General features: G+C 35.7%; 1 protein-coding gene across 3 annotated transcripts in view; it reads right to left on the reverse strand.

Moving 5' to 3' along the window:
- Nucleotides 1-95: 95 nt before the first annotated feature.
- LOC139971344 (steroid hormone receptor ERR1-like) overlaps nt 96-14352 on the reverse strand; it is a 36692-nt gene continuing 22435 nt past the window's right edge. For all 3 annotated transcript variants that reach the window (XM_071977702.1, XM_071977703.1, XM_071977704.1), the window contains exons 6-9: nt 14089-14173; nt 12751-12941; nt 10701-11132; nt 96-8352 (exon numbers count right to left, since the gene is read on the reverse strand). In XM_071977702.1, the coding sequence (XP_071833803.1) occupies nt 10702-11132; nt 12751-12941; nt 14089-14173 (707 nt within the window). In that variant the 3' untranslated portion in view covers nt 96-8352; nt 10701. The remainder of the gene's footprint in view (nt 8353-10700; nt 11133-12750; nt 12942-14088; nt 14174-14352) is intronic.

Here is a 14352-nt window from a genome sequence, read left to right on the forward strand (position 1 = left end):
ATTTCAGATGAATGACGAGAAAATATAATATTTATACTAAAAGTGCCCGATCAAAGTACTCCACTAAAAGCAATTTTTTATATATATATATATACATATATATATATATATATATGTATGTAAATCACACTTTACATCTGTTTGTGTTACGTACTGTACAGGTCGTGACAAAAGACAAGGCAACCGCACAGTTAACTATGCTCATTAAATTAAAACAAGAACATAACCGTAAAGTACTACAAAATAAAAAAAATCCATGCATTCCTTTTGGACAGAGAATGCAATTAAAAACTATGTCTGGAACAAGAATTTATAGAGTATATAAGTGCACAGACCGTTCGCGACGTGACGTCTGCATTATTTCTTACCCGTTTTCTTTGACCCCCTCCCCCCCCCTCATCCCCTGTCACCTTCCTCTTCCTTATAAGGCTATTCTTACTTTATTTTAGTTTTCTTATTTGTGACCTTTGTGATGTCTGTGTATATTTCATTATATTCCAAGTATGTCTCTTTCACACCCCTTGGAGAACACAGAAAATAAATCCACTAAACTGAACTGAACCTTAACATCATGGAAGTTCATTGTGAAAAACTGACCGATATGTGTAGTCAGTCTCTCCATAACCACAAATAGCTTTTGCCTTTTGAAAGCAATCTGCATTTTCTTCCCCCCACCCCCACCCCCCCCCATGCATTTTCAACCAAATCTACAAGTACTTACTCTCAGTAATGTAAGATTGCAATTAATAAAAAAAAACAGAAGATCTCTCAAAATGAAATGAACGTTTAATCCAGCGAGTGATCAATTATTCAAAAATCGATTCTTCAAATTTCCTGCCCCTCCCCCCTCCCCTACACCCCTCGACAAGAAGATTGTGTCAACCAACAATATATAACAGAGGCAGACAAGTACGAGAACAAAACTTTTCTTGACGACGTATTCTATATCAGACACTGATATACCCTACTCGCAGTTTGCTTTATATCTTAAGTATGTAACATGTCTAGTAACAGATTCCCTTCCCCCCCCCAATTCCCATTTGACCCCCCCCTCAATCTGATTAGCAAACAGTATTTTATATACAATTTCTAATGATAACATGATTGGTTGTTTGATATAAATTTTACTTATTAATTTGGGGGGAACCATGTCTTTATTAACAGTGGAGTTACCTTACAATAGAATCATGATACGAAAAAAATTACTGCGTGACTGATTCCCTCTGAAATATCTGATTTAATCAATTAAACAAACTTCAATTAACCAATTAATAAATCTACCATTGTAACTTATTGATTCCAACTATGCAACTGCATGACAGGCCGCAGTGGACGTAAAAAATTTGCAACAGATGTACATACAAAGATGATACTGCTGACCTCATATTATAAACCAAACCAGGCCAGCAGGTTGCATTTTACCCACAACAATGATAATATTGTTAGTCCACTTCATACCAGACTCGCTGCTACTAAATTACTACTACAATCATGCCATTTAAAATCCAGGGAGGTCCCCTGTGCCCCACTATACCTCCCTAGTGTATTTAATGATGCCATTAAAATTCTCGCTCCTGTTACACATGAGGTTAGCTATGGAACCCTTCAAAGGATCCCCCACACCTCATTGTACATGTCCCTCGCCCCGTCCACCCGACCCTCACCCACCAGCTGGTGTCGAGAATATTTGGGTTTTGCTTCTGATTGGAAGCTTTGCAATTCAGGTTTGTGACTGGAGCCATCAGTGGACAGATGCCACATTACAACATGACAGTGACATGAAACTAAGGACCCTCTATCTCCAAATAGAAGAAAGAAAGAGGGGGAAAAAAGAGAGTTAAAAAAGATATGGAGCTTTTTGTTTCGAATACCTTTGGCACAAAAGTTTAAAAAGAAAAATAACAATGACCAGCGGATGGAAAAGAAGAATGGTTAAACATTTCACCATAAACCCTAACCTGTGAAAAGGTTAAGTATTGGTGGCCATATCAAACCATAAACCCTATCAAAACCTGTGAAAAGGTTAAGTATTTGGTAGCCATATCCAAACCATAGAACCTCTATCCTCCTCAAAATTCCAACTATTGATCTCCTAGTCCACACTATACCGCAAGTACTTGTCAAGGACGATCTCCCACCCAGTGCAACTAACCGTCTCTCTGTGACATCACAGTCTCTCTGTGACATCACAGTCTCTCTGTGACATCACAGACTCAGAGAGACTGTGATGTCACAGCCTCTGGGTGAGCTATGTAACAAGTGACACCTTTATGACTTTATCCGTGAGCCACACTTCAAAAAGAGTCACCATAACATTTACTGTCCAATATAACAAAACATTGAGAAACTTAAAAACCAAAAATCCCTCCCTGACAAAACGTCTCAAAAAGCCGGAACAAAAATGAGGTGGGGGGGAGGGGGCAGGTGGGGATAGGAAGAGGCACATAAGCAGCATAGAACCGCAATAATTAAAATATTGAAAACTAAAAAGGTCTTCTTGAATATTTTTATGATTTCAGATTTATCCATTTTTATTTTATACTTCTTTTTTTTCTCTTTTACTTTTTTGGTTGCAAAATTACCAAATGGTAAATCTTTTGGATTTTGGGAGGAATCATAAGCCAATTCATCTAGCTCTCTCTCTTTTGCTTGCCTTACAGAAAATTCTAAAAAGAAAAAGAAAAATTCTCAAAAGAATGGCCAACCACTGCTCATAGTTATCACAACGACCTACAAGCAAAAGATCTTGGGAATAGAGCCGAAAATGACAAGATTAATCTCCTGTAAGCTTTAACGATATATGCTGGCTATTACTTATCCATAGACCGATACAGATGTAAATTAAAATATCAAAATTTTATGAAGCTAAAAATTGCTAGAAGTTTTCAAATCTTCTTTCCTTGTGGTGATATGTCTAAAAGTTGTCCCCCCCCCCCATATAAAAAAAATAGGATTATTAAAAATTGGACAATGAAATGTCTCAGTGGGGATATACATATACTCAATGAGTAACAGTTAACTGCTTCTTGAAATATGAGCATGGTTAACCATCCTCGGACTAATATCTAGAATACCATAGGACTAATTCTGATGACCCCTTAAAAGGGATCAATGTTCTCCTTAACTTCTAATATCTAATAAATGTATGTATTACATTAATATAAAACACTGGCCCTTTAAACTTTACTTCATGTACAATTTATACAAACCCATTATATCAAAATTGGTTACTATTGTGCAATTTTCTAAAGTGGGTCAATGTAACCATATCATATATACATTTCAGTGACATAGCAAGTTTTCTTATCCTAGAGCAAGGTGGAGATATAGAGAGAGGTGGAGAGAGGGGAAAAGGGGAGATTGTTGGTTGAGAAGAGTTACCAGGGATTGTGGTACCTTTTACAGGTTGTATTCCCACACCTATGTTAATATATCTTTACAAGTATGTAATAATTAAAACTGTCTACAAGTTTTCCATGGACAAAGCGCAAAGAGAAAGTATTTACACGGATTTTGCTGTCAGGTGGCTAATGATATCATTTGAAAGATTTTCAGTAGCAAAAAAAAAACAAAACAAAAAACAACCAAAGTAAAATACTAGGGAGAAAAAAAAACATACTGTACAATAAAGGGGGGGGGTGGGTATAGGGGAGGTGGGGGAAATCGTGGACTTGCAAACAACCCATGTGAGGGGTTTGCAATGCAAGGTTTTAGCCACAATATGTCATTAGGTGTGCCCATAAAACAGATTTGAAAAAAAAAAAAAAAAAAAAAAACGAATGGAAATGAATGAATTAAAAACCTTAACCTGATTTAAAAATTGCATGAATATTCAACAGTTAATACATCAGCTGCTCACCAATAAAAATGTGCAATCAATTATAATTTTTACCCTTCGAAAAAATATTCATATTATCAGCTGTCAGTGACCAGAACCTATTCATCACATATTTTACCATCAGTACTAAAAAACAGGGGTGACTTTGAGCAGAATATTAATCTTGAAATATGTTATTAAAAAAAAGAAAAAGAAAAAAAAAGTGAATTTCTTCAAAAACATATATCTTGGCTACAACCCAGTTCCTACTGGTATCTTCCGAAACCACATCAGCCTTCAATTACTGTACAGGCTTATGGGATAAGTCCAACAATATTTGCTGATAATCGTTACCCGACTTATCATGTGTGATCGTTCTTGATGTCTCTTAGTGCCTTTTTTTCTATTGGTAAAAAAAAAAAACGAAATCCACTGGCATTAAGTCAGCAAAAAGACTGAATTTCGAGGCCTGTCAAGGTCATTACAATTAGATTTTCTAGTAGTTTTTTTTATCTTTGCTTTCAAAGTGGAGCATGGTTCCATGATCCCATACGAGCATAACGTAAGTCCCTGATGCCAGATAGCTCTACACAGACCGCGCAGCAAAACTTGTGTGTCGCTTCATTCCATCACTCTCTACCCGAAAATAGTTCAAGACTTTTGCAGGGTGTGAAACCACCCAAAAAAAATATATGTATAAAACTTACTTTCAACAAAGTATATTAATGGCTGTAAATTTTGAAAACATCAAATCACAGCAAATGTTGCGATAGCAAAGTTTGTATAGCATTAGAACACTACATATCCTTTAGTTTGTGTAATCGATAGAAACAATCTTTGCGGGTTGAGGCATTAATATTACCTCCGACAGCCCGCCCCAAACCCCCCTCCTTAGTTGGAACTGAGTTTACATTATTACCTATTGGTAATTTCATCTATAATCAGACTACTGTAACACTGAGCATAATATTCTCAAAACTCCCGTTAACATCATATCATACAAAATATTTTGTTGAGCAAATAGTTTGTGTTCATCGGCATCTGGTCACAACTTACAAAACCTCTCATTTTATGGAGCGACACCTATTCGTCTTGACTGCTGAAACAGTGTGTTGACCACAAAATAAATCTACTTTCAGTATCACAGAACTTCAAATATAATACATAAAAAGGGCTGTTTCTTTTGAATATACTTGCACTTACAAAATTTCAAACTGGTAGTTGCGTTGAACAGAATAATAGGGAAAAAAAAGAAAATCACTGAAAAAATGGTTTCAGATTTTTAACTATCATAACTATTTTTTTTAATATATCAGGTGCACAGTACCAATGTAAGTAGTTTCAAAGACAATTAAAACAGACATACTGCAAATACACTCAATTTAGGTCGAAAGGAATGCTTTTCCAAAATATACATAAATAGGACATTTTGTTCAATTCTTTAAAAATTTACGATAAAACTGACTAAAAAATTTCATTTATACTAGACAGATCCCTGATAGGTCTTTTCTCTTTTCAAATAGATTCTTTGCCTCTGTTCAGACACCCATCCAAACTGTGGGACTTTACAAACAATATTTACATCACAGAACATGAGAGAAAGATCCCTGATAGGACTTTTCTCTTTCAAATAGATTCTTTTTCTTTGTTCAGACACCCATCCAAACTGTGGGACTTTCAAACAATATTTACATCACAGAACATGAGAGAAAGAAATTAATGGAAAAAAAAAAAGAAGAAAAAAAAAAAAAGAGGATACCAGATTAATTCTCAGAGACGAGTATTTTCCCGACAACATTTCAGAAGAAAAGCATTAAAAAAGGAATACCATTGGGTGAAGTTAGACTTTCAAATCCAACTTCCTTGTTGTGGCCAAGAATTAAAAATACTGACCAAGTGCAGAAGAGTCCCAACCCCGCCCCCCCCCATAGGTCTTTGATAAACTCTGAAGCACCACTGTTCCCCAAGAATGTGACAACAGTATCCAAATGTTCTGGGAAGTACATTGATAAATGCGACTGTCTGGTGGCAGTACTGAATGGTTTGAAAGTAGATGTTATAAATTGTTTTTTTTTTCTTTTAAATAATCCTTTGTAGTGCAACCGCAATTTCATGATACCTTCACAGAAGAGGAAACGTATTTAATCGCTAATACATGATAGGATAAAAATAAACTTCTCAGCAAAACTTATGCAGTTAATGCTAGATTTTGGGATAAAATTATAGAACTGGACTGATTCAATATCAACATTCCCGAATGCATGATTTTTCTCCAGAGATTAATCTTTGAGTTAATGATATGGGGGGGGGGTATAAGGGGGGTATGAGGGGGGTAGGGAATACTATGCCAAATATTACAGAACATTTTCACTTTTGGCAACCACAAATTGCTTAGGGTTAATTTACAACAGCAAAAAATAAAACAATTTCAACCAAGCTGAAGTATCATTCAATATTTCACAATACAAGCAACATATTGAATGGATGAGGGATTTCTCCCCAAAAGTGTCTGTGGAAAACTTTTTGTCTTTTTGATTCCGAGAAATGTTTTCTAATATATTCCCTGTCCCTGTACAGCTATAAACACACCAGACTTTGTTAATATAGTAGAATTCCCTACAAGACTACAAGCCATGAGTTGTACTAGTATCAATGCCCAATGTCGCGAGTACCAATGTGAGTACCAATCTATGAGGACAAGTACAAGTATGGGCAACAATGCTACAATATGAGTACCAGTATGGACTCAATACACCTCCGGAACACACTAAGTTTTACACAAGGAAATTGGAATTTTTTTTTTCTTTCACAAATGTTGAGATGATTAATGTTTAGATCACATTCTTTCATATGTGATAAGACCTACACTTGAAAACATGAACAGACCATACATGGTATGCCATACATGACCATGACCATACATGCATTGAACGGACCATACGTGGATTAGTCATGCATTGAACGGATCATAAGTGGTATTATTCATGCATTGAACAGACCATACATGGTATTATTCATGCATTGAACAGACCATACATGTATGGTAATAGTCATTCACTGAACGGACCATACGTGGTATTAGTCATGCATTAAACAGACCATGTATAATATTAGTCATGCATTGAACGGACGTTTATCTGTTATCTCATCTGATCTTATCATTTCATGAATATATTTTCGGATCCCCTTCATAAAATATGAAACATGCCACCACACTAGACTATCGGAGAACTGTTAAAAAAATACTTTCTAATGGTTTTCTGAGATTCTTTTGAAGGCCTCTCGGCACAAAAGAAAAGTGAATATGATAACTTTTGAATCACTGCTTTCATGAAACCAAAATTTATCATGTACCATCGAAATATCTTTTCTCAGTTCACTCAGAGTCTCATTCAAGGCACATAATTGGCATAAACTTTGAATGCTCTAACTTTTATCATTCTTCATTAATCAAGAATAGCAACTTCACCCTTGATCAGATTTGCATACATGATTATTCAACGGATTGAGATGTTACAACACATGCTCAAATTAACATATATTGTTTCACCTAAGAATGTTACTAAATATTGTCTCATATATTAAAGAGCTACCTTAGAGAAGTTAAACAATTTTTGCTATCTGAAGTGTCAGATTTTTAGAATGTAACTCTAATATAAAAAAAAATTAAGTTTTTATAGCTTGTTCTTTTGTTCTTTATGAGAAGGCACCCTTTTCAACTAGAATAACCTCACAGGCCAAATTCAAGTCAACTCTTCAAAAAGTCCCTGAAGAATTACCAGATGTGCTCATTCATACAAAACTGGTCAATGACAAATTGTTAACATTCATGTCTCAGGGTCTTGAAACAACGCTATGAGGCACATGCAATTGACAGAGGTATCTGAATTAACGAAATATGAACATTCAACGAACATTTCGCCAGGAAGCAGGTTCTAGAACACCCACAACCATCCCCCCATAAAGGGAGGAGGGGAAATCCATAAACAGAACATCATAGAAACAAAGATGCCATTAAAATCTGCAAAAAAACATCTATGTGAAAATCACACTTCAAACAGAGAATTTTACCTGAATAAGCAGTTAAAAATTGAGGTAATAAAGCCTTTGCATTCCTGTGTGCGTGTCTGTGTGATACGTTAACAACAGTTTTGAGATCCACAAAAGTAGTTCTTACACGACAAAGCAATATTTAATACACATACAAATCAAACTTGAAATTACTTGAGTTTATACACTGTAGACTATTTCAAACTCTACTTGCATTTCAATAATTGGCAACAACCAAGCCTCATTACCACAGTACCTGCGCATCTTACCGATGAGATGGACCGAACAGTCCTGACGGTAGCGAAAACTCTTCATCGACCTTTGGCAGGAGGTTCGAGGTATAAGTGTGGCAAGAGTACTGCAGACATCAATCAATCAATCCATCCGATAATAAAATTGTTCAAAATAAATTCCTTATCCAATTTGAATTTCAGTTCCTTGTAAAAACCCTGAGTGTAAAAATATCTGGCAATGGTTAAGAAAATCTGTGGAGAACAAAAAATAAAAAAATAAATAAATAAAAAACAGAGAAATAAATCACATGATATCTATTGTTCTTGTTGTTTTATTCCATAAAATAGGGTTCCCAATTCTTTAATATAACTCTTGGTTTATAGGTGTGCTAATATTGTGTATACTTACCTTAATTATTAACATTAACTTGTAATTGTATACCTTACCTATCAATGTGATATCAATGTTATATTAATATAACTCTTGGTTTATAGGTGTGCTAATATTGTGTATACTTACCTTAATTATTAACATTAACTTGTAATTGTATACCTTACCTATCAATGTGATATCAATGTTATATTAATATAACTCTTGGTTTATAGGTGTGCTAATATTGTGTATACTTACCTTAATTATTAACATTAACTTGTAATTGTATACCTTACCTATCAATGTGATATCAATGTTATATTAATATTACTCTTGGTTTATAGGTGTGCTAATATTGTGTACACTTACCTTAAATTATTAACATTAACTTGTAATTGTATACCTTACCTATCAATGTGATATCAATGTTATATTAATATTACTCTTGGTTTATAGGTGTGCTAACATTGTGTATACTTACCTTAAATTATTAACATTAACTTGTAATTGTATACCTTACCTATCAATGTGATATCAATGTTATATTAATATAACTCTTAGTTTATAGGTGTGCTAATATTGTGTATACTTACCTTAATTATTAACATTAACTTGTAATTGTATACCTTACCTATCAATGTGATATCAATGTTATATTAATATAACTCTTGGTTTATAGGTGTGCTAATATTGTGTATACTTACCTTAATTATTAACATTAACTTGTAATTGTATACCTTACCTATCAATGTGATATCAATGTTATATTAATATTACTCTTGGTTTATAGGTGTGCTAATATTGTGTACACTTACCTTAAATTATTAACATTAACTTGTAATTGTATACCTTACCTATCAATGTGATATCAATGTTATATTAATATAACTCTTAGTTTATAGGTGTGCTAATATTGTGTATACTTACCTTAATTATTAACATTAACTTGTAATTGTATACCTTACCTATCAATGTGATATCAATGTTATATTAATATAACTCTTGGTTTATAGGTGTGCTAATATTGTGTATACTTACCTTAAATTATTAACATTAACTTGTAATTGTATACCTTACCTATCAATGTGATATCAATGTTATATTAATATTACTCTTGGTTTATAGGTGTGCTAATATTGTGTACACTTACCTTAAATTATTAACATTAACTTGTAATTGTATACCTTACCTATCAATGTGATATCAATGTTATATTAATATTACTCTTGGTTTATAGGTGTGCTAATATTGTGTACACTTACCTTAAATTATTAACATTAACTTGTAATTGTATACCTTACCTATCAATGTGATATCAATGTTATATTAATATTACTCTTGGTTTATAGGTGTGCTAATATTGTGTATACTTACCTTAAATTATTAACATTAACTTGTAATTGTATACCTTACCTATCAATGTGATATCAATGTTATAGTAATATTACTCTTGGTTTATAGGTGTGCTAATTCTTTGAAAAGAAGTAGGGGCCATTCTCTGGAAAATGAAACTGGCATGAAAAAACTAAAGTGTTCATCAGGACCAAATGTTATATTTTTTGTTTTAGAGGGATAACTCAATTTTTCTGTTTCATATTTTTTTTCATTAATTTCAAAATTACAACCATAACATACTAATTTGCATAAATTTGCATTATTGTAAGTTTAAGCCAAAATTTGTAGATTTTAACTGTATATTAGTATCTAGAAATAATATTTCAGTTATCAACTATCACATGGAGGCAGTCATACATGGGTTAATATATTTCATTCCTAAAGCAGAGGTTCCTGATCTTCAATTCTTCGTTAATAATGGGTGCTACTTAGCATAATTTTCCTGTCACACACGTGACCAAAATAACGCAAAAGTTTTCATAAAAAGAAACTGATGTGCCTTATGATGTCCACATTTGATATGCAACCCTTCTTGGTAAAGACTGTTAGTTCTGCAAAATATCCAGTCAAATAATTATTCCTACGATTAATTAATAGCCTCAAATTAGTCGTTGTATATTAATACCTGTCAGTTGCAAATTTGGACTTGCTTGCTTACCATACCTATAAATAATAATAATAATCAGCAGTTATTTTTTACATCGCTTTAAGGGAACACAAATGTGGGAGAAACCCGCAAGGGCTTAAGGATTACTACTTACATGTCGGGTGGCTTCCAATTCAACATTTGGAATAAAAGAGACGTTACAGTGCAACTATGCTTTCATCTTACCTTAGGATGATGATTCCAACTCTGAAGCTTCAGGCAGTGTTTCTCCTTCTCCTGGTGTCGTCTCGCTCTGCGTAGTGTCTGAAGAAGCCGGCGACAATAATCCTAAGGACGATAGAGATGTCATCTTAGCAGTCACTTGAGACACAGATTGGGATGGAGACGGCATGCCTTTCCGGGAGGTCATCCCGGACGCCTTACACTCCACCATCTCCTTGTGGAGTTTCTCGAGGGGTATGTTGTTCTCCGCCGAGCTCCTGGCGATTAACTCCACCGACTCCACGGAGAGCTGACGGAGGACCGGCAGCGAGGTCAGGAGGCGATACGACCTCCTAGCGTCCCCGGGGCTCTTACGATTGGTGTAATGGTGCAGAGCATCAAACATTGTGTTCTGTAGTCTTTGAAGAGTGCTCTTGTCCTTGATTTTTGGTGACTCTAAATAACAGAAACAAAAAGAAGACAAAAAACAGGTTAAAAATGAAATCTGGGAAGATGGAGGTGGTAGTATGGGCGGTAGAATGAAAAGGGGGGGGGGGTAGGTTGACTGGAGGTGACCAGTCACCATGAGAGTTAATAGTCTGAGAGGGTTAACAAATCCCTGTAGATACAGCAGAGAGAGTGTGCATATGTTGTGAGGAGGCAGGTAAGTTGAGGCAACAAAGGTCAAATTCAGGCAGCAATGAGATCTGTAAAGCAACCACACATAGCAAGAGGAACACACTATTTGATGGGATCGTTCAACTAGCGGAGACGACAGCGCGCACTTTGTTGTGCAAGATAAAAACCAAAAAAAATTCAGCAGGTTAGTGATACCTTGCCATATTCATGAAAGGAAAGAGAACATCAAATCTTAAGACCCTGTCCACAAGATTCTCAACTCTTTGGCCATTATTGACAGCAGCATGAACCTACAGATCAAGAAATGGTGTTCACCCCTGCTTTCCAGCTTGGGGTGGGGCTTATTATGTTTACAAGGTTCTTATACTTTGTTTAGGTCCACTACTGTTGACCTCAAATGACCTTTGACTTCAACAAAAAACCATGGGTTGGTGGATGTACCCTGAAAAGTAGTTAGCTTATCAAAAAGAGTTTCTAATGGAGTTTCTAAGCTCTTCACAAGGTTTTATCACTTTTAAGCTATGTTTATCTCAAAAATGAACTTTAACCTCCACCCACTTTGATAATTGGAATCTATAATCTTAGGCAAAAGTATCTGATGCCCTGACTGAATACTCTGCTAGTTCTCGGATGAGAACGAGGCCATACTCCACGGTTGGCTCAAATCAAATGACCTTAGCATCAGTTCAGACCAGAGGAATTAGTATTACCTAAATAGTTTCATTCACCAATTTTCTAAAGGTATGTGAGTCATCTCCCATTCTCTGGGGCACAAAGGGTGGGGGGGGGGTGTGTGTGTGTGTTTAAGTGAACAGTGATCAATGATCTACCCTAAGTCACCAAAAATATCCAGGCATTTATTAAACTTTATCAAGATAGAGGTTGAGCTCTGTCAGTTGTACTGTATAAGACATACAATTCTCATACATCTATATATGTGCCAAACTAATGACAATATATTATGTACAATAAACTTCAACTGCGTATGGCAATACCTCTAGGGCCAGAAATGTCTTATCTGAATATTCATAGAAATGCTCCTGGCAGACTCAACGGACACCTATTCCGAATAACCGTCTACGGATAATCAACTTTCAAACGAATCCATCAATGTATTACAGATAAAAATTGAACTCAATCAGACAAAACGTGCGGCAAACGACAGTTCCTTTGCAAATTTATGCCACCCCCCCAAAGAGGATTAAAATAACAAACGCTAGCGACTGTGTAGTTGAAAATGTAAGCAGTGATATTGCACGGCAAACTATTACTACTGCAGTAGTATTAAATGTGCTTGTAAAATTACCAGTTAATTAAAATAAAAATCTAAATATTCAGGCTTCCAGATAGAGGGCATCTTAAATCTAAATCATCGTAAGGAGATGTACACCACGACCATCGAACTGTTAAAGTGACGGAGCAATGTGATACTCACCTACGTTGAGAAATATGACAACTTTCATCAAGAGAAATTCCGAAAAGTCGAGACTTATATCTCTCAGCTTCCGGATCAGCGACATTCCCCGCTCAAAGTACAGCTCGCAGTCCGTCATCTTGGCAAGTTCCTTCGTTAAATAAATACCGTCGGCGATGACCGCTCTGTCTCCAACTTCATCATCCAGAGATCTAGAAAAAATAAACCAAAGAGACAGAAAGAGAGAGAGAAAAGTGAGAGGGAGAGAGTAAACGAGGGGGTTATTCCATAACAAAGTAGTAGAGTAATGGCAGATTAAGAACTATTCAATTGTGCTACTGCAAATGTTATTTGTCAAAACTGTACCAAAGAGTTGATAGCTAGCTACCTTGGTTAGCCCCGGGGTCCATAAAAATAGAACTTTCAAAGTCGGTGATTAATGCGCAGCACGATCATTGCCAGCATGTGTTCAAACCTGTTTGGGATATATGTCAAGCACATTTTACCCTGTGGTTAACAACAGGGTAAGGTACCACTTGTTGCACATAAGTTATGTAAATGTCCGGGAGTTAGTCACAAAAGTAATTGTCCAATTGCCACTCGTACTGATACATCGTTTAGATATGATTTTCTCTTGAACTATAACACTAACACTGTTTTAATGAGTGTTTATATTGAATACATTTTAACAAAGATTTTTGTGCTTGAGTAATTAATTCAATGTTAGCCTCTTCAGCAACTAGTGTGAGAAGGTGGAGCGGCAAGGATGAGGTGAAGGGGGTGGGGGGATCTTACGTTTCTATCTCGTTGACTGCACTGAGCCATTCACAGGTGAATAGAAGTGAGGTGGGCAAGGGAAAGGTCATGGTGGGGGGGGGGCAAGGAGGAGTAGTAGGGTACTTCCCACTCATCAACAGTACCTTTAGCTTTCAATAATCAAAGGTATCTGAAGTTTTGATGTAAGAAATTCATGTAACTTCTTACTACTACAGTTTGATGTTATCCCTGACCATTCCTCTGTAAAACTAGTGAATTAAATTGGGATGGACATGGGCAGGAGGGGGGTGGGCAGATTGCCTAACCAGATGTATCTACCCTCCTCCCTCTCCTTGTTAGCACATTGTTTTACCTTTTGTACATCTCACAGGTTTTGTCTACTGTATATACGGGAGACCTCCAATTCTCCTTTATCCCGGGGTACATGGAGTTGTTACTGGTTGCTAGAAAATTCATGTGGCTATAAAAACTACTGCCAGTTTGACACTTCTTCCACCTGACCATTTAAAGTGAATTTAAAAAATAATGTATTAAACCATATTGGCAAAAAATCCTCTTATTTTCGGACTAACAAATCCGTACCTTTGACAAACTCTCCAAAGAAGAACCTCCATCCAGTTCTCTTGTAACAGTACCATCTGATCCTCTAGAGGCAGCTTTTTGAAACCTGTGATTTGAAATTAAAAAATGAGAAAAATAAAATGGGGTGCACTCTCTTACACTCTGTTTTTGTCAAATTTCAGTGAAACGTACAGGCTCCCGAATAAAACCTCACTTGGTGGAAAACACTGTTACATCGGAAGTGGTGATTGGTTGTAACAAGGATTTTCCAGTGAACAGAGTCAA

Source organism: Apostichopus japonicus, chromosome 8 (genome assembly GCF_037975245.1).
Source record: "Apostichopus japonicus isolate 1M-3 chromosome 8, ASM3797524v1, whole genome shotgun sequence".
In the NCBI taxonomy this organism is placed as follows: Eukaryota; Metazoa; Echinodermata; class Holothuroidea; order Aspidochirotida; family Stichopodidae; genus Apostichopus; species Apostichopus japonicus.